Below are 20,596 nucleotides of genomic sequence, written 5' to 3'. Positions count from 1 at the left end.
CAATTCAGTGGAAGGGAAAAAAATCAGACCATCCTGAAAAATCAGTCTGAACAGTTATGGGAGGTTACTGAGGCAACCGTGGTCGCCTGACTGAGCTTTTCATGTTTGAACCAGTTCATTTTGTGTTTTGTAGGCATAGCCTTGGTCATTTGGGAAAATCTCATACATACAAAATGACACAGTCAAATTAGTACCTTTTTAAAAATACTAATAAATACTAATCATTGCAGTTACCCAGGCTTTATTTTTTGAGTACATACAAGTTATGAAGAGGAAGTAGCCATTGTACCACTTATAAAAAATTAAGGGTGGCTAAGTGGTGTGTCCCACTGTGGCAAGTGACCACGGTGGCTGGAAAGTATCTGCAAAACTATGGATTAAATCAACTAGTTTTCTAGGAAATAGTACTGCTACTGGTAAGGAAATAGTACTGCTACTTGTAAGTTGTGTTTTGAGACTTTTTAAAAATAACTTTATTGATATGTTGTTTATACCCCCATAAAAGACACCCATTTTAAGGATGTGATTTGAAAATGAGCTACATAAATTTATACTATTACATAACTACTGCTATAATATAGTCCTGGAATATCCCATCACCCTACCAAAAAGAAAAGTCTTCATACCCATTCACAGTCAGCCCCTGTCACCGCCCCTCCTTATGTCCCCAGTCCTTGTCCCCCTCCCATCCAACCCCAGGTCCTGTCCCACTCTCTAGGGAACACTAGTCTAATTTCTGGTTATATAGATTTCCCTTTTCTGGACATAAATGGAACCATATGATATGAATTGTTGTGTTTGCTCTTTCTAGTTAATGTAACATATTTCTAATGTTGACCTATGTTGTAACATTTGTCAGCTGGCCAGTCCTTTATTTGCAGAGTACTATTATATTGGTATACCGTACCTTATCTATTCATTTACTAGTGGAGGGAGGTACATTTATAATTGTATTTGGTTTGGGACTCTTAGGAATAATACTGCTGCTATTTGCATATGTGTTTTTTTTTTTTTTTTAATGTTGGTGGTTTTTATTTTTAAGGTAGCTTCTCACCATGTAGCCCTGGCTGGTCCAGTACTTGTTAGGTAGTTCAGGCTGGCTGCAAACTTGAGGCAGGCCTCCTGCCATCACCTCCCAAGTGCTAAGTGCATGTCTGCCCTGTGCAGTGTGCATATGTATTTGGAAGAGTCTGTTTCTTTTTATTGAAAAGACACCAGAGAGTGTAATTAGTATCTGATTTTTAAATATCTGTAATCCACAGCCATTCAGACAATCTCAGAGTTTAAGAACTTGGTATTTTACCATTGCTGTACAGTATGCAGTCAGTGTTACTGCCTGAGGTTTCATGCTTTGCTAAAGACAGGGAAGCATTTTGATCACCAAGTTTTATGGTTATTTATTTGAGACAGAAGGACCTCACAATTATTCATGCTGTTTAAATTCCTAGGCTTCAGCCATCCTCCTACCTCTGCTTTCTGAGTGGGTGGGATTACCTGGTTTATTAACCATACAGCTTATGTTTAACTTTTAAAGATGCTTTAGTTTTTATTCATTTATAGACTCCTGTAGTGGGGAAACCTGGTGTGCTCCTTAACATGAACCAAAACATCATTTGTAAACTCCAACATTCTGCCTGTTCTGGGTTTTTTTTTTTTTTTTCAGTTGTCTAAGCACTTAACAATATTGGTCAGAAGTGCTGAGACCCACCCATCATCTCCGTGACACTCCTGCAGATCACATTCATGACATCATCATGAAAAAGTCCTGCTCACTGGGCAGTGTTGTTGAGGGGGTGGAGAAATACTTTGACAAGACACATGATGTAACAGGATAATTGTTGGTTTCTCTGTGGCCCCAGTGGAACAGCACTGCCATTCTTAGAGAGGCTTGCTTTGAGCTGGAGCTGGCATAATGAAGGTTAACCTCGATTGGCACTTGGGTCTGGCACAGCACCTCAGACAGTCCACATTCAGACTTCGTGGAGTGGGGGTTGTGTGGCCAGCTCCTCAACACAAGCTCACAATACATATAGTACATTGAAGTATTGGGAACCTTGATTCACAGACTGTGCATTATGCATTGAGCACTTAGTTCTGTGCCAGGCCATGCAAAAGCGCAGCTTCCCTGAAGTCTCTCCCACCAATTTTGTCACTGTGGGAAGATGAAACCTGAGGATATATCCAGATACAATCATGTATAGGCACAGTTGGGTTGGTAGCTGATCTTCCTACTCTCAGAATGTTGCCAGTGTGAGTTCAGGGTGGTCTGAGAATTCAGTGAGACTGGACTTGTCTCTGCTCAGAACCTTAATGACTTGTTTGGTGCAGTCCATGTGCAGGGCTTACTAGCAGGTCTTAGATGAAGTTCATCAGCCACTTTGCATAGCACCCCTCTGCTTCCTCTGAGAGGATCTACATTGTTTCCAACAAAAGCCCATCATAACTAAGTGATCTAGAACATCGAGCATTAAAGTAAACCACTTTGCCTTCACCCTTATCTCACTTTCTCCGGCATGATACCCACTTCTTGGAAACAGACTTTGAAGCGGGGTACATAAGCAAACGACATCTCATGCTTAATGCTAAAGGGGGTTGGAATTGGTTTTCTTTTTCATTAAAGATTTTACATGGCACTAATGCAAGCATCGCCTTCTTTAAAGGTTTGAAACAAACAGGTGATCCCAGGCTTCTAAATCCTCATTTGTATTTTCTTTGAGGAGATGCCTCAGTTAAAATCAATGTCCTACCATTCATTTAAGCTCCCTTGCCTTCAATAAAACTAATTGATAAACCCTAATAATTAATGGCCTGATTAAACCAAAATGTCTTACATCTGCCCTGATGGTTCCTATTTATAATCAGTCAGCTTAATGACTCATCTTTTTTGTGCTCTGCTTACAGAAGGCAGGTGTGATGTTTCTAGGCGAGCTGAAGGGAGAGCTTCGAGCCTTCTGTTGCTTCTCTTTTTTATAACTTGACATTATATTAAAATAAATGCACGTAGAACTGTCTCCTCTAAAGTAATCTTTATACCCAATCAGATATCTGTATCTCTTCGTAAAACAGAAAATTGATCTCAGTATTCCTGGAGCTCTTCCTGGGAGGCATAGAATTTACGTATTTGATATGAAAACTTGATGTAGTATCCGCATATCAGATATTTACATTACATTTAGCGACAATAACAAAATTGCAGTTATGAAGTAGCAAGGAAGATAATTTTATTGGAGTCACCACAACATGAGGAACTGTATTAAGTGGTTGCAGCATTAGGGAGTTTGAGAACCACTGCTTTGAACAGTTTACATTGGCTTGTGCTCTGAGGTCAGAGTAACAGATAAGGGACTAAAATAAAATTCTTAAATGAGGGCCCACTGAGATGCTCAGTGGATAAAAGCACCTGCTGCCAGACATGACAACCTGAGTTTCATCTCTGGGACTCACATGGTAAAAGGAAAGAATCAACTCCATAAAGTTCACACACACACACATGCACGCATGCACACACGCACGCATGTACACACACATCATATGCACATGCACATGTGCACTCGTGCACTGCACCGCACCACACTGTACTTACGAGCTCGCAGTGGTTGCCTGTACAAGATCAATCCAGTTAACATCCTGCATGGATAGAAGGGTTCACAAGGCCCCACCTCTAGCTGAGGAGCTATTGGCAATTGAGGGGGCCTGTTTTCTTCAGGGGTATGTCTCCAGTAGATTGCCCATGCTCCAGGCTTCAGTGGATGGCCCTGCAACCATACACACACAGGCAGCACTAATAGGATTCAAAAAACTTTTTTTTTTAAAAAAAGACGTGAAGTTGGGAGGGGTACATGGTCGGAGGAGAGTAGAGAGGGATGGATGTTATCAAAATACATTGTATTTATATATAAAATTCTCGAATAATGAATTAAAATGTAAAATACATGTTTAGAGGTTAAAAAAAAAAAGAATCTCTTAGTATAATGACAGTTGATGAACATCAGTCATCAGGCTTCTTAAAGCAAACAAACACCAGTCTTAAAGCAGATGTCACAGCAGGTTTTGGAATTTATGTGTGAGGAATGACAAACTGGTAATGACAGGAGCCACTCAATGGTTGACCAAAGCTGAAGGTCAGGGAAGCGTGGGCTGCAGCAGAACACAGATGACCTTGAGGATGATGGAAATGACTCCTGCCTCAGTTGTGGTCACCTGGTGGATATATCTGCCAGGTTCTCAAACAGCATTCAGAGTGATTGCAGTGAAACTGTTTTTTAAAAAATGAATTAAGGGACTCTTAAAATTAAAGTGAAATAAAACAACAGCAAAAATTCTTGACATATCCTTAACTTTGCAGACGTTTACTCAGAAGCAAAGAGAAGTGGGTTCCTTTGGTCTTTTCTCAAGGCTGACTTGACTCCACGCTCTAGCGGACTAGTTTCTGATTTAGTCTGAGATGGAACCCAAAAGGTTCAGGTTTTATAAAAGCACAGCCTGGCTTGGGAGCCATGTAGTTACATGACTGACTATATTTGTAAGAATCATGCTTTTTGTTCAGAAGGGAAGTGACAGATAATAAGCTGTTCTTTGTCTCTTGGGCAATCTTTTGGGATATATCAACAACCCCTGCATAGCTGTGGGCATGCCTTCAGAGGCCAGAGGTGGGGTCTGACTCACTTTTGTCACAAAGTCTTTATATGGTGAAGTAACGGTAAACATTTGCTGTGTGAACATTTTTTTTTTTTAAACAACTGTGGACTTGTCTCACAATGAAGACTCATTTAACAATGTACCCATTCTAAAGAGTGTTCAGTTAAGTCAGAGATGCACCACCTTCTCAGACCAAATGCATGCTTTTGGCTGAGTGTGCCAGCCCATTCAAGGAACAGTATCCTTCACCGTATAGCTTTAACACGTTTCCTGTGTCAACTTCTCCAGAATGGAATGAAAAGTATACATTCATGGAGCCTTCCTCCCCAGCAGAGAAACAGGAAGTGCAGATTTCTGTGTGAAGATAACAGGGTGTCAATAATGCAAAAGATTAAGGAGAGAATTAAACCAAGGAAAAGGGGAGGGAGCTGTAGGCTTGTGAGTCTGAGTTACACAGTAACATTTAAGCAGGAATTTAAGGAAAATGAAGGAGCTAGCTATGAGTAAATGAGGGGGCAGAACTCTCTAGTCTTAGGAGCCACTGAGCAGGAGTGTGGCTGGCAGATGAGCCAGAATGGGCAGGGCAGGAGGTACAGAGGTGACATCAGCTCATATTTGGCATAGGTCTTAAAGCATCACTTTGTTGTTTTAAACGGGGATTATAGAAGTATAAAATTGGGGACATTGGTTCAGTAGTCCCTGGAGGAATGTGTTCGCTCGTCTGCCAAGAAAGTTTCCTTAATGTCAAGTTGTTTTATAAATTCTACTTAACTGTGCTTTGGAAATTATTTTCTACTTTGATTTATAGCATTGACCATTTAAAAGACACTGTTTTATCCACTGTCTCAGCTAATCCTTACAGTTTTTCAATTCTGACAAAGTAACTATTATCTCCCTGCAGACCTAGAAGCTAAAATGTTACAAGCCAAGTCCAAAGTCACATGGCAAGTTTGTGTATGGTCAAAAAGACAGATGTACAACTCTGTCTCCACATGAATCCACTGACTTTGTGAAAGGAGTTTATTATGTTCAGATTATGCTTGAAGATTATACTTGAAAGGGGACATTTATGTTAGTAAGTTTCATGTCTTCTTAAAACATCCCCCAGTGAGCAAGACCCTGTGTGCAAAGGGAATAGGTATGAAGATGTGTGAAGCATATTCCAACCCTGTCAATTTATTTCTTGTGGTGATGACACTAGAGCAGTAAATACCTAGTGAAGGGTGACTTGCTCAGTTTCACACAAGTGCTTCAAAGGAAGTCATGATGGTGGCCTGAGAGGTTATTGCAGCAGGGAGGCAGGGACTTGTGGTAGACAAATTAATTTTAAGTTCAAAACGTTAAGACAGTAGATGATCCAAATTTAAAATATTCTAAGTTGAGAGCCTATAATAAGAATTTTATTTGCAAGATAAAGCCAGCTTAAGTAGAATTTAAGATGAGCTTCAGTTTGGCAATGGATGGCTCAGACCTCTCTGGCTGGCTATGCCATATCCTACTTACTTCTGAGGCACACTTGAAAGTTCAACGTGGAACCTGGTATGTTGATAGGTACTATAATCTGAGCACTCAGGAGGCCAAGGCTAGAGGACCACAAGTGTGCTGATTAGTGTTTGTTTGTTTATTTGTCAATTTGACACAACCTCAGGTTATCTAGGAAGAGGAAACCTCAGCTGAGAAAATGCCTCCATCAGATTGTCTTGTAGGCAGTCAATCTTGACTAATTGACGTGGGAGGGCCCAGCCCATTGTGGACAGAGCCATCCCAGGAAGGTAATCTTGGATTATGTTAGAAAGCAGGCTGAATAAACCAATGTGAGCGAGACAATTAGTAGCCTTCCCCCCCGCCCCCCCCCCCGTGGTTTTTGCTTCTTACCTGCCTCCAAATTCCTGCTTAAGCTGCTGCCCTGGCTTCCTTCAGTCATGGAGTATAAGCTGTAGGATGGAATAAAAACCTTTTATCCCCAAGCTGCTTTGGGTTATGGTGTTTGTCAGAGCAGGAGAAAACAAGCTAGGACAGATAGAATCCAGCCTAGGCTACATACCAATACACACACAAACCTATAACTCTATTCTTGGAAAGTGCAAAATGTCAAGGAATATATTTAACCTCGTCGTTAAGGAGAGAAATAATGTGGTCAGTGGCATACTTAAGGTTTAAAATGGTGGTGTTGTAAGAAGTATATGGGAATCAGGAAAAAAGAGAGAGAGAGAGAGAGAGAGAGAGGTTGAGAGTTGGCAAGGCTTGTGCCAACCTGTATGCACCAACTTAGACCCAAAGAGTCTCTCCCCACCTCAGCTTTCATTATAATTTGCTTCACTTGAAGGGCAGAGCACAGACAGCTTCCACAGTTACCCCCTTCTCACTAAAGTAGATATAGCCCCATAAAGATGATCCTATGAGCTCATGCTTTCCGTTCATTATACTTCCTCCTTTCATTGAGCATTTGCTGATCACTGGTCACTGCCTGTCCTTCTTCCAGGGGATGGGGAGGAGGCAGTCTATAGAAGAAGGTCAAGTTCCTATTTCCATGGAGTTTGCCTTTGGTGTCAGACAATACTGAATAAGCTTGTATGTAAGAAGCCCCTTCTTCACTGCCTTTCACGTACTAAGTACGTTAGCTGTCATTTTGGAGTTGGAACTTGAAACTTAAGTTAAATATGCATCTTGCTAAGAAGCAAGATAATTTGATGGTATACCTTACTGCAGGCTAGAAGATAAGGGAAGAATAACTCATCTGCAGAATTATTTTTTAAATATTTTACCGAAAATTTTAGGCTACTTAAGGGTACTGGATGACTAGCTGCCTGTGCTAGACTACTTTTACTATTCAAGATGAAATAACACATATGTTGTTTGTTCCATTGATCTTGTCTTTCTTAGATCATTTTTATGATCTCCCTGAATTCCAGAAAAGGCTTATTGTTGTCAGTGGTGATGCTCACAGGGACCTTTTGTATCATTATTTACTGGCTGACTGACTGCCTTGGCAAAGCTATGTTCATTCTTTTGTTAACTGTAACAGTAGTCAAAAATGACTTTGGGAGGGGAAGGATAAATGAAAGGAAGGTTCATAGTGCATGCATATGTGACAAGCTTCTTCAGGTCAATTTCTAATTATTATCAGAAATAGCATTTGTCACCAAAAACTCAGGTAGTGGTATCATGTGTCATTTTCTCATTGTTTCTCTCAGCTAGAACCTGTTACTGGTGATGTATGAAGGTTTTGTTTTTGTTTTTCCCACTTCCCCCTTTGACTTTACTACTTCTTATATGGAAGCCCTAAGTTAGTGGGTACACCCACAGTGTAAACAACCCCTTTTAGTGCATTTATGTTGTAAAAGGTTGCATTTTTTTCTGATCTAGCTGCTCTTTCTAAGAAAGTATGGGACAGGGTGACTGACTGGGGTATTTCCTATTGTTGCAAGTCAAGATTTGAGTCAACTTTCATTTTTGACCTTCTGCTTTCAGTTAAAAGCTTTGTAATAAATTTGTGGTATAAGTTTGGGTGAACCTAGGATGCCATTTCTACAGTGTTACATGGTGCACATGTGTCCTTTTTAAAAACAAACTGTGTCAATATGGAGTTGATCACTGCATCTTTTCTGATCCCTTTTAGATGTGAAGCCTTCTAACATGCTTGTAAACACAGGTGGACAAGTCAAGCTCTGTGACTTTGGCGTTAGCACACAGGTAGGTCTTTTTGCTGTTCAGCCTGCCCCGTGGATTGAAAATCACCTAGATTCCAGACAAACAGGAACTGTGCATCTGCTCATCGCCAGGCACACATTATTCATTTTAAATCTCTGAGCGGGTTTCCTTCACCAGAATATGATTGTTCATTGTTTAATGACAGTAAAAACTGCTGATATTGTAATTACTACTTACGAATAGCAAACTTCATTGCTATGCAGCTTGGCTATGAAAGCGCTCTGGCCAGACAAAAGGGAGGACAGCGAGGGAGCCGTGCCTGGGGAGACCAACTGGCCCACAATAAAAATTAATATTGGGAGCAACAATAGTGGAGGGCCATTACGATGTGCAGCACCAATTTTAATTAATTTCCATTTTGGGCCTCCCCTGAGAACCCCAGTGATAGTGACCCATGCGCGTGCTGTGATGTTGATTTGAATTGCAGCCACCTTTCCTCCCATCCAAACATGAAGACCAAAGCGAAGGTCATCTTCGCATTATGAGTTGTCAAAGTCTGTTATCCCTCCAGCCTCTTCAGTTTGTCTCATTCTAGGAACGTGTGGGGCTCCATTCACATCTTGAGCCATCTGACTGAAAGATGAGGGTGTTCAAATTCTACTTCAAATTGACTTTTTATTTCAGGCGGGTTTGGGGCACTAAAGCACTGAGCATCACGCTTAAGTGAATTGTTTAAGGTTATCTGCTATAAACCATAATGTTGTGCTTGTTTAAATTGGAAATCACATCCAAAAGAAAAGAGAGATTTAATCATTTTTAATGCCTTTGTGGATGAATTTGCTCCCTTTTACATAATTTTTAGTTGATTTATTGGAGAGCTGATTGTAGGTTAAATGGGGAATAATTGCCCATTTTATTTTCACATTATCTTTATATTGTTCTAACAGACTGTTTTGTCTCATAGCTGGTGAATTCTATAGCCAAGACGTATGTTGGAACAAATGCTTATATGGCAGTAAGTAAACTTATGCAAAAATAACATTTAAAGCCAACATCTTTATCTTTATGTACTTGGAAATGTATAATTCTTAAATTAATTCCACCACTTCAGACTAGTAAGTTATAAATTACAAAGTCAACCCAGTCACTCTCCAGTTTTCAGATTGTTTGAGAACATTCAAGGCCTTGTGCTCAAGCTATCTACTTATCTGACTTCCTTGACTTAACTGGTCTGTTCAAGTGTGAAATTGCTGAGTTTTGAAGTTTAATCCTACAGAAAAATTGTACTTGATAGTATCTTGGCAATTTTTTCACAGTGCTTATTTAATTAACCCTAATAAACCCTAATAAATGCCAAGGCATCAGTCAGTTGTTTGTTCTAAGGATAGGAACATGCCTCGTCACCAGATCAAAATTGAATTACTGATGTTACCGGTCTTTACCTATGGATCTCCCAATGTTAAGGTTCCATACTTAATTTTCTCTGCAATGTAGATCTTTTGAAAAGTATATTATATTTTTATTTACTTATTGAGAGGTGCCACGTACCATGTAGACCCTGAGGGTCCAGCTCAGGGTGCCAGGCTTGGAAGCTGCTGCCCTCACCTGCAGAGCCATCCTGCCAGTCCTAAGCCGTGGACCTTATTTTCGGTATTTTTCTTTCTTTCTTTTTTTTTTTTTTTTTTTTTTTTTTTTTGTCCATATGGTATCATCATTAAAAGATCTTTGATGTAGGCCGAACTGGGTCTACAGCTTGTTATCCTCAGAACAATACAAGGCATTTCATTTTCTTTTAGATGGTCAAAATAGTTTATTTCAGTTTTCATTATTTTTAGGAAAATTTATATTTTGCGTTTCCTCTAATTAATGTGGAAAAAGTAGATAAGTCATGAAAGTTATTGTGTCTCTTTTTAAAAGTTAGTCTCCTCCATGCCTATCCCAGGGTGAATGACATTGGTGAGTTACTCTTCTAGTTAACAGAGCCCTCCTGAATGTCGGCCTCTGTGAATATGAAAAGGAAAAAAAGCTATCCATGAAACAACTTCTCAACTGCCCATCATGTTCTTGGTAGCTTTAAATTGCTCTGATAATTAAATTGCATCACATCTGAGCTACAAATCCAGATTACAGTTGTCTTTCCCAGGTGTACATTAAAGAAATTACTTTTTTCCCTTTTCGTTTATGGATGAATGTGATGCGTCCATATGTTAATTGAAAGTGTGAGGATTAAAAATATGAAATGTTAGCTCAGATTGGCAAAGCTGAAATTGCTTTGTTTCTTGGGTGAGTGAATTCTAGTCATCAACTTTGTAGTTCAAGCTGTAGAAAGCCTAAGAAGCCAAGGAGGGAAATAATGAAAGTGTGAGAGTAAAAGCTGCAGCTTTGCTTAATTTAGTAGGCTCTAATTGGCCAAGTAGTTGCCAAAGGCTGGCCATGGGGGTGCCCTTCAATACTCTAGTGCAGTATTGATCCAGCTGCTGCCCATGCTGCTAGTCTCTTGGGAGAAGGGCGGGGCTCTTTAGCTTTATGTAAACCTCTGTTTTAACTCTTATAGTCTATAGTATTGCATTCCATATGGGATTCTATGCCAAATGTTAACAAACTATAGCTCCTGGGCCTCTGTTTTGTTTGTTCACTTGCTTTTTTTCATTTCTTCGTTTATTTGTATTATTTATTTATAATATTCATTAATTATTTTAAAGTTTTTGTTTGTTTTCAAGACAAGATCTCCCTGTGTAGCTCTGGCTGGCATGCCTCTGCATCCCAGGTGCTGGGATTAAAGTGTGTACCACCACACCCAGGCCAGGCCTGTTTTGTGAGTATAGTTTTACTGGAATGTACCTGGGTGTGACTTCAGTAGTACCATAGCAGCAGCAATTGTACAATTGCGTGCAGCCCTCTAAGTGAAAACTATTTCCAGGCTGGCCTTTCACAGAAAAAAGCATTTTCCAGCCCCTGGTGTATGTCAGTAACGCACATATCAAGTACCTTCAGCTACCTGAGCTGGTCTCCACTGATCACATTCCATGCTGTGAATCCAGAGGAGACACGGGTAAAATTGGAAAGACACCCTCATATATGGCAACACTGAACTTGGCATAATTGGATTTTTAGTGTACCAAGCATATACATAGAAATTGTAATAGGATGTGCAGAAGGCACTGGCAAATGTACTAGATCTCTTGGTGCTTGTTTGTTTGTTTTAAAGGAGCATGAGGTAGAGTACTGTGTATAGGCTGAGACTCGGGAGAAGGCGGGACTGGGTAGATGGTTCAGCAGGGAGAGCACTTGTGGCATTAGTATGAAGATCAGAGATTGGATCCATGCACTACAGTACAAGCTGGGCTGCTCTCACTGGTTCCTGTAACCCAAGCACTGGGAGGCAGAGACAGGAAGGTTCGGGGGCTGGAGCACACATGAGCTTCAAGCTGCGGAAGAAATGACTTTGTCAGCCGAATAGGGCAGTGAGTGCTAGAGGAGACCCAGTGCCCTCCCTTGGCTTCTATATGTTCCTGCACACACATAAATACAGAGTAATCAAGTCAAACATTTTGATGTTATGGTTACTGAATATCTGGAAATTTGAAAATTTTCAAGGATGTTTCTCAAATATTATCCTTTGGGATCAGAGCCTAATTGACTGTTCTTAGCCCCTATGTGACTGCTTTAGGAGTTTGCTTTTGTTTCCATGCTCAGGCTTTGATGTCCTTGAAAATGTCTTTAGCTGGGCATGAGCCTACTCAGATTGCATGCTCTAATTCAACTGGCTATGGTGACCATCACAAAGACCTGGTATTTGCTAGGCATTCCCACATGGTATTTCTCTGTTGAGGACATAACGTTTTATCCTCACACAGTGCTGTGCTACAGACACATTATTGTCACTTTCATTTTACAGAGAAGTCCACAGAAGAAGTAACTGTCACCACTGTCTCAGAGTTGGCAGGTCACTGGAGGCAGGATCTAGTTAAGACATCATACCCTCATTTCTTCAAATAAAACATTATTTGGACCAACTCCACCACTGAAAAAGGAATGCTAGCTTTAAACGTGTCAAACTTGGACTACAGAGATGCTCAGTTGTTAAGAACATTGGCTGCACTTGCAGAGGACCTGGGTTCCATTCCTAGTACCCAGATGATGGCTCCCAACTGCCCATAACTCTAGTTCCAGGGGATCCAATATACTCTTCTGACCTCCTCTGACACCAGGCACATATATGGCGCTCATATATTCAGGCATGTAAAACAATAAAATAAATATATAATAAGGTTAAATTTTTATTTATAGAATAGATTTCAATTTTTTTAAAATCTTAAAAAAAAAAAAAAAAAAAAGCTCCAAACCATCCAGAAAGCACTAAAAAGCTCAAGAGATAACAGGGAACTCCCCCACCAGGTCTTGAGTGAAGTCTCACAGAAGAGAGCACATGATGCTGAAGGCAATATCAGGCTCCCCTTCCCCTCCATGCTGGAAGCCCAACCTGCTCCCTTGTGGGGAGGAGCACACACACTCGGAAGCTGCTCCTCCCCGTCCAGAACCAGAGGGAACCTCAGAGCTGAGCAGAGAAGGAAGAGTGAGAGGAGAGCAGAACAGGCTATGACCAGAGCTGGACCTGGGCAGCTTTGCCTGGCCATACATGAGCCAGTGGGACACAGGACTGCATGCCGAGAACGTGGTCTGGAGTGGCCTCTCCACCTTAGGTTGCAGAAAACATCCCCAGATTTTAAAAGGAACAGCAACAGACCTCCAAGGCCGACAAAGGAAAGACAACAGACAAGGCAGCATGAAGAATGGTTGGGGAGTACAGCAGGTGCATACAGACTTAGGATCACACAGTTAAAAGAGGACAGTGGATGTGCAGTCCCCAGATTCTCTTGGGGGAGATGGCTCAGCGGCTGTAAGCATCACTGCTTGCAGGTGCCCCAGGTTTGGTTTGCAACTCCCACATCAGGCAGTTCAAAGCCACGTGTGTGTGTGTGTGTGTGTGTGTGTGTGTGTGTGTGTGTGTGTGTGTGTGTGTGTACGTGTACGCATACACTAACACACACACCAAAACTACATCTTTCTTAAAGGTCTCACTTGACCTGATAGCATATTGGACACAGCAGCAGGAGGATTAGTGAACTGGAAGTTCAGTCTGCAGTACTGCTACTGACTCTGCTTGACCATTTTGCTTTGCTCTGTGGGGATCTGGCCTTGCCCACCTAAAAGAAAACTCCAGTCACCCTGGTACACCTGTGAATAGCATGCTACCCTGAGTTATATGCACCTGGCCTGGTAATTTTCCGAGCAGCCCAACAGAACAGCAACCCCCTCTTCAGAAGAGATAAAATATGTACCTTGCTATCTTCATGCTCCTGACAGTTATACCCAGGAGTGTTGTGCTGTAAACAGTCCTGGAATCTGTTAACTAAATATGGGTCCTGGCTAAATGCCCAGTCACAGGCAATAGCTGGAGGGACTGGCGTGTGCTAGTTTGAAGATGCTGCCTTGAAAATCCTCTGGAGAGTCAGCTTTTGGGGTATATTCAGAAACTGGCCAGGATTTTTGTTTGGCTTGCTTGGTTTTATGTGCTCTTCGCTTAATCACACAAAGGTGCTCTAGACAAGAGCTGTGTTGTCCTTATTATATAGCTTCTATACTGCTGACAGCTGTCGGGTGAGGAAGTAACACCAGGCAGCCTTTTGACTGTAGCCCTTCTGTCAGCAATGCAGTACCTGGTTTTAGGTTTTATCTTCTTTCATATTGTACTTGAGGGGAGGGGAAAGGGCATGACACTATGACTGCAGTGTGAGCTCTGCTTTAGATTATGAAGCCTCAGGCTGTCATCCTAACTCTACATTCATGAGGTTCCAAGGCTCATCCTGTGCCTAAATTGGTCAGAGGCCTGAGTCTGCCTTGTGTGTTGTAGAGTGGGCCTCAGACCTTGCTGCCTACATTTGCTTGTCCTCCACCAGTGAGTGATCTTGGTTTGCTGCATGCTGTAATAAGTTCTCCATCTAGAGGCATTCAGAACCTTGTCTTAAGGACATCTCTTATTGCCACCTCATATTTGTGAATGTTTTCACTCTATATTTTTCTTCCTTTAATTCAGTTTTCTGTGTTTTAGTTTCAGTTCTCAGTTTATATTTGTTTTGGTAGCTCAGTGGGTAATTGAAGCAAATGTATGTAATCTCATCATCCAGCCCACCCAGGTACTTTGTATGAGAGTGCCACTTCTCTTTGTTTATTTTCTCTGTATTCTAGATAAATACAACAGCTTCAGAACTGTCATCCAATAGGAAGAAAAGCCAGAGAGGGGAAGGGGAAAAGGATAGGGAGGGAGACAACATTTGCTTGTTTCTTTAACAAGTCTACAGGGTTAATGTTAGAAAGAGCATCATCATAAGTTCTTTTTTGTTGTTTAAATTGTGCAGGAGACTGTGTGTGTGTGTGTGTGTGTGCACGCGCATACGTGTGTGCTTGGTGGTGGTGGTGGTGGTGGTGTGTGTGTGTGTGTGTGTATACCCACAGCATACATGGAGGTCAGTGGACAGTTTCTGGGAGAAGATTCTCTCCTTCCACCATGTCAGTTATGGGACCCCAACTCAAGTCATCAGGCTTGGAGACAAGCATTTTTGCCTATGGAATCATTCTATTGGCCCTCATTCCAAGTTTTTGATGGACTTGATAGCTATAATATATATGAAGGGTTAAATCCATCCTTAGAACCACATGAGTGATGGTCCCTTAACAGCACTCATTGGCTTCGTTGTGATGTGCCAGTAGTGGCTTGGGGTTCGAAGGGCTCCCAGTGAGGGGAGTAGACATGGAGAGGGATAATTGCAGTGCAGTGTGACAACTAAAAGTGAAAGTAATGCACGGTATTCTGTGTGTATGGAGGTGTGTGTAGTTGTATGTGCACAGGGTATGTGTGTGTAAGCCAGGGATCAACCTTGGTTGTCTCCACCTGCATTTTGTTAAAACAGGGTCTTGGTGAACTTGGAGCCCACCAGTTTGGCTAGACTAGCTGGCATTGTTGATGATAACAATTGTAGTCATGCTGTTATTCCCATAACTGGATGGCCATTTCCACACAAATACCTCCTAGTACCTGTCAAACTGACTAGGACTGGATAATGGGGTGTGGGTTAGGATCTCAGCCCTGCCATGACTAGCTCTGCTGACTTGAGGAACTATTGTACTTTTGTGGAACCTCATTTTTTTTTTAATTCAGTTGTTTGTCTGATCATTGCAAACATTTCTGTAAGTAATCTATGGGAGACCAAATCCTGGAAGAACAGACCAGTAGTCACTCACTCAGTATGCAGCTATTCCTGGTGAAGACTGTGCATGCCAGAGCTTCCTGGACCAGGCACCTGCTACACAACCTAAGGGAAGGGCCAGGAGTCCCATGAGGCACCTTGATTCCTGTCAGAAGAAACTCTACTGTATGGAATCAAACAGTGACAGGAGGTGAATCTAGGGAGACAAATTATGGCTGCTGTTTGCACCAGCCTGACTCTCCACCCTCCTGTATAGTTGAAATTATTTTCAGATAAAAAGTTAAAAATAAAACTTGAGCTATAATCTTTGAGACCCTTCTGTCCAAATCCAAGTAAGTCATATACAACTTTATACAATTTGTCTATCCCCAGTTAAGATCTTTGGATTAGAGGGAGATGGACATAGTGTCCAAGCCCTAGCTCCTTTGCTACCTTGGTTTCTGTCACATTAACTGGCTACCTTCACTTTCTTGATGAAGCAGTGACAATGGTCTTTCTCGTAGGGACTTGCTTCTAGAATGTATATATACATATATGGGAAATTGTTTTGCTTAGTGTAAATGCCATGCAAATTTGGTGGCTCCCCATGTTAAGCTCACATTCAGTATGTTCTGCCTGGGGTAATTTTCAGCAGCTTACAAGCTCCCTCCTGCTTTCTTACAGCCAGAAAGAATTTCAGGAGAGCAGTATGGCATCCACTCTGATGTGTGGAGCTTAGGAATCTCATTCATGGAGGTATGTTTGGTTTTGTTTGTTGTCATTGATACATCTGTACTAATACATCCCATTGGGAAGAATGGAGGCTTTGAAAGAGTATTACAAGCACTTCCCAGGGTGTTGTGCACACATGCATCATCTGACTCTGAAGTCCTGATGTGACTTTTGTCTGAGTCTGCATTATTCTAGAGCACTGCTTCTCACATGTCACCTGTGTAAGGCATACCTGAAGTGCTTGTTTTGCTAGCCCTGACCAAGACCAGGTCAGCCGAAGGCTCTGAGAATGTGTGTGGGAACTGTTCACTGGGTGGGAGCCTGCTTGGCCTGGAGTCCCGTTCTCTGAAAGGGGATTCCATAACAGCACAGGGTGATCGCAGCCTTGCAGTGTGCATGTGTGACATCCAAAGGGGATGGTTTTATAAGATAAGCTATAGTCATGTGGATACATCGGTTGAACATATGGCATATATCATTTTCTTTCTTAAAGAAAAAAAATGACATGTGGGGTGGAGGTGGTGTGATGGGGATGTGTGTGTAGTATCATTTCATGTCTTTACTCTTTGTTGCTGTATTTAGAATGGATTTTTTTCCTTAGTGAGCCAGGTGCAGCCCCATTAGAACTCATGCTAAGAAATAGCCATACAACTCACATTAGAAAGACACCTGGCTTACTAGAATTGCACTTCTAGACAACCTGGGCACTCATTGGGGCTTTCAGAACAGCTTTTCAATTCCGTCTATTCCCATCAAGGATGCCTTTAAAAAAAAAAGGAAAGAAAGAAAGAAACATGTTTAAATAACACCACAGATCAAGTTTCCATCACAACCCCATTGCTTTTGTTTGGTCAAATACATTTTCTATGATCTCTGTAACGCTTGAATGCCATTGTACTTGGAAGGAAATATCTTCAGACCCAGCTCACCTGCACAGCAGGAAGAATGCCAAAGTCAAATGCTCAATGTTTATTAAACCATATTCGTCTGCCTTTTCCCCAAAGGTAATCTAAGAGAAACTGTAGTATGTGCACAGCAGCCCAGAGGCTGAAGTTAGCAGGTAGATCTCGGGGTCTAGCCCTCAGCAGTAACCTGAGGCTTGTTCTAGTATTAGCCTGTTTTAAGGGAAACTGACTGTGATCGGTGGGACTCAGGTTTTGCTAGGATGAAATTTCCCTTTGGTGTTTTAATCATCCTCATTGGTTGAGTTTTATAAATGATCAGATACAGTGCAGAACAATTGAGAGGTCACATAGTTCAGAATCAGATGCTGGAAACAGGAGGCCCAGGTTGTAGTACTAGCAATAGTTTCCTAGGTGGTCCTGGGCCAGCCTGCAGTGCCCAGCAGGATCATTTCCTTTTCTGTGCAATAGTGAGGTCTGAGCCCCAGTGCAGACTGACATTCCACTGCTCTGCTGCTTTTATCTTTCCTGTAGTTCCTGTGTGTTGGAGGTAGAGGTGCACCCTCACCTCCTGGAAGCATAGAAGCACTGTTAAGAGGGCTGGGAATATTGCTCAATTGGGAGAGTAATTACATAGCATGCACCAAGCCCTGGTTTACTTGCTAGAATGTGATTCCAGCATTCAGGGATGGAGACAGGAGGACCAGAAGTTCAAGATCATCCTCATCAGATGCATAGTGAGTTGGAAGCCTGTCTGGGCTATATGATAGCATCCTGTGTTAAAAAAAAAAAAAAGTACTGTTACGAAAGTATATCAGGCTGCGTAGTGGCAGCACATACCTTTGATCCCAGTACTTGGGAGGCAGAGGCAGGGAGATCTCTATGAGTTCAAGGACAGCCAGAGGGCTACACAGAGAAACCCTGTCTTGGAGAAAGAGAGAGAGAGGGCATGTCCAAGCTAGTCTGAAGGAAGTAGTGAATTAGTGAATGATATTAATTGGTTGTTCCTCTTTCTCTCTATTGTACTTGACAAGTCTCATAAAGAGAAAAAGAGAGCCCCACCTGACTAGAGTTATTAAGGTATAGATGGGAAAAAATAAATCAGAGAGGTAGCTGGGGCTAGGTCACATACCACCAGGCTCAGGGCTTCAGATGTTGCCCTGAGAGTGAGTGATCTGACTTCAGTTTTTATCAGATCACAAGAGTGCTCTGTGGACATGACTGTAGGAGGACAGGTGTGGAATCAGGGATCAGAAAGATTGGGTAGAAAGATTGGAATATGCCCAATAAATATAATGTATTGAAGTATGTATCCTCACTGTCTTACTAGGTACTGGGAATGTGAAGCCTAATAAAAAGAGGCACTGCATTGTAGACAGAGAGATAGAATGCCAGTGTGTGTACTGTAGGCAGGGAGATTGCCAGTGTGTGTATTTGCCCTGGAGGCAAACTGGAAATAATCTCTGGGACACTGAAGAAAACAGACTCTTTGCATTTGTAAAATTGAGAAGAACTGGGCATAGGGAACTGTGAGAAAAGTCAGCTTTGAGTGTGGGGTGACTGGGTGCCAGGAGTATAGCGAAGTGCAGAGCAGGAGAACCCCATTACTGGATAAGGGCCAGGGAGGGGTAGGCTCTCCAATGCTCTGTGTTCATAAGTAGATGAGAAGGAATGAGTTGTGAGGTAGGCTGTAAGGTGAAGTGTACTTGGAGTGGCCAAGAGGGACAGGGTGTTTAACTAAGTATCATCCAGAGGAATATGGGGTGGCTGTCCCTGTCCTCTTAGAGCTCCTGACCCACTAAGCAAGTGACATGTGACCAGCTTAAGTAGTGGAGCAAAAGTCATTAGAGAATAGAGTACATCCTCCAGCACATATTTCATACCAAATGTATTTGGGGTCCAAGGTAAAGAAATGCATGATGAGGGAGAAGATTTTGATTCTGTAGCTGAAGTGTTGTGGTATTCAGGATACCTTCCTTCTTGGGGTCAGTGTGAGGAAAACACCATCCAAAGGGCCTTAGAACTTAGGTCAAAATAAGAACTCCAAGGCTAGGGCTCCTCTTTCTTTTTATCAGAGTATAGTTGGTCTAAATGTGATGAATATTATTCAAAACCACTACAGCCTGTAATTATTGCGGTTAAATAAGGATCAGGATAAACAAATAGGCCAAATAGATGTTTATTCAGGGAGAAATAACTTACAGCCTAGACAGATGAACACCAGCAATTTCCACCGGATGCTCTCCTGTCTGAGTCCAGCCAGCAAGAGAGCTTTTCCTGGCTCTTCCTCCGACCTCCTTCCACAGGTCACTTCTGCCCATGGCTCCACCCCCCAATGGACGTGGTCAGTGCCACAGAAGGACTATCTCACTACATGTAATCCTAGCATTCAAGCCTGAGGCCGGAAGATCATGATTTCCAGGGTAGCCTGAGCTACATTTAAAAAAAAGAAAGAAAGAAAGAAAGAAAGAAAACACAAGGTCGGGGGAGATAGCTGATTAAGTAAGCACTTTCCACACAGGCACAAGGACCTGCGTTCAGTCCCCAACACTCACACAGAAATGCATGCTGATGGAGCATGTGCATATTCTCAGCACTGGGGAGACAGAGACAAGTAACCCAGGGTGACCAGCTAGCCAGCCTGGCCTAATCATGGAGCTCAGGCTCCAATTGAAGAACCCTGTGTTAAAATCCCCTGAAACTTAAAGGGTGTTACCTGAGGGTGACCTCTGCCTTCACACACACACATGAACACACACACATACTGCTTCACATACACACATAAACACCCAACAGGCAGGCATATGTGTTGCAATGGCATTTTAAAATCTGAGGGACAAATTGCATCCTGAACCACAGTCAGCACATTCAAAGAGCTTTTCCTCTCCGTGTGTCCTCTCAAGATTAGAAGCCTTCTCTCATTCATCAGTTTTCACCAGTGTAAATGCCATGGGTTGGTTCTGCAGAGCACTGGCCACATAACTAGGAAGATGCTTTGAGAAGAAAAATGCAAGAACCCTGAAGTGACAGGCTTCAGCAAAGGTGTGGGTGAAGGCAGGAGGTTGACAAGAGGTTGGCATCAGAGTGGAATTGGTCCTGAAGGGAGCCTGCCACCAGGAGAAGGAGGGACTAAATGCTTATCCTTTCCTACCCATTCAGCCCTCTCTGAAGTAGACTACTGTAAACCCCTAAGGAAAGATTAGATGGCAGGGAGGAAGGTAAAGTCTCACAACAGTCTCCTGGCATATTCACACACCTTTCTCAGGGTGTTTTGAGCCAAACGGTTCATTCCCATAGATAATCTGTGGTAAAGAATAAAAGATGGGCAGCAGAATAGGAAGCCAAGCAAGGGCATTTCCCAGAATCACCCGGGGATGCAATAGAGACAAATGGGAGCTTCCTGTGTCTGCTGAGGTCCCCAGGACC

The 20,596-nt window shown here is 42.2% G+C and overlaps 1 protein-coding gene across 4 annotated transcripts in view; it reads left to right on the top strand.

Moving 5' to 3' along the window:
• Map2k5 (mitogen-activated protein kinase kinase 5) overlaps nucleotides 1-20,596 on the top strand; it is a 217,283-nt gene that overhangs the window by 104,654 nt on the left and 92,033 nt on the right. For all 4 annotated transcript variants that reach the window (XM_051197716.1, XM_051197718.1, XM_051197715.1 and 1 more), the window contains 3 exons: nucleotides 8,258-8,331; nucleotides 9,254-9,304; nucleotides 16,221-16,292. In XM_051197716.1, the coding sequence (XP_051053673.1) occupies nucleotides 8,258-8,331; nucleotides 9,254-9,304; nucleotides 16,221-16,292 (197 nt within the window). The remainder of the gene's footprint in view (nucleotides 1-8,257; nucleotides 8,332-9,253; nucleotides 9,305-16,220; nucleotides 16,293-20,596) is intronic.

Source organism: Phodopus roborovskii, unplaced genomic scaffold (assembly GCF_943737965.1).
Source record: "Phodopus roborovskii unplaced genomic scaffold, PHOROB, whole genome shotgun sequence".
NCBI classification, from domain to species: Eukaryota; Metazoa; Chordata; class Mammalia; order Rodentia; family Cricetidae; genus Phodopus; species Phodopus roborovskii.
The sequence above is the reverse complement of the archived record's forward strand: the minus strand, read 5'-3'. Positions and strand labels throughout refer to the sequence as shown.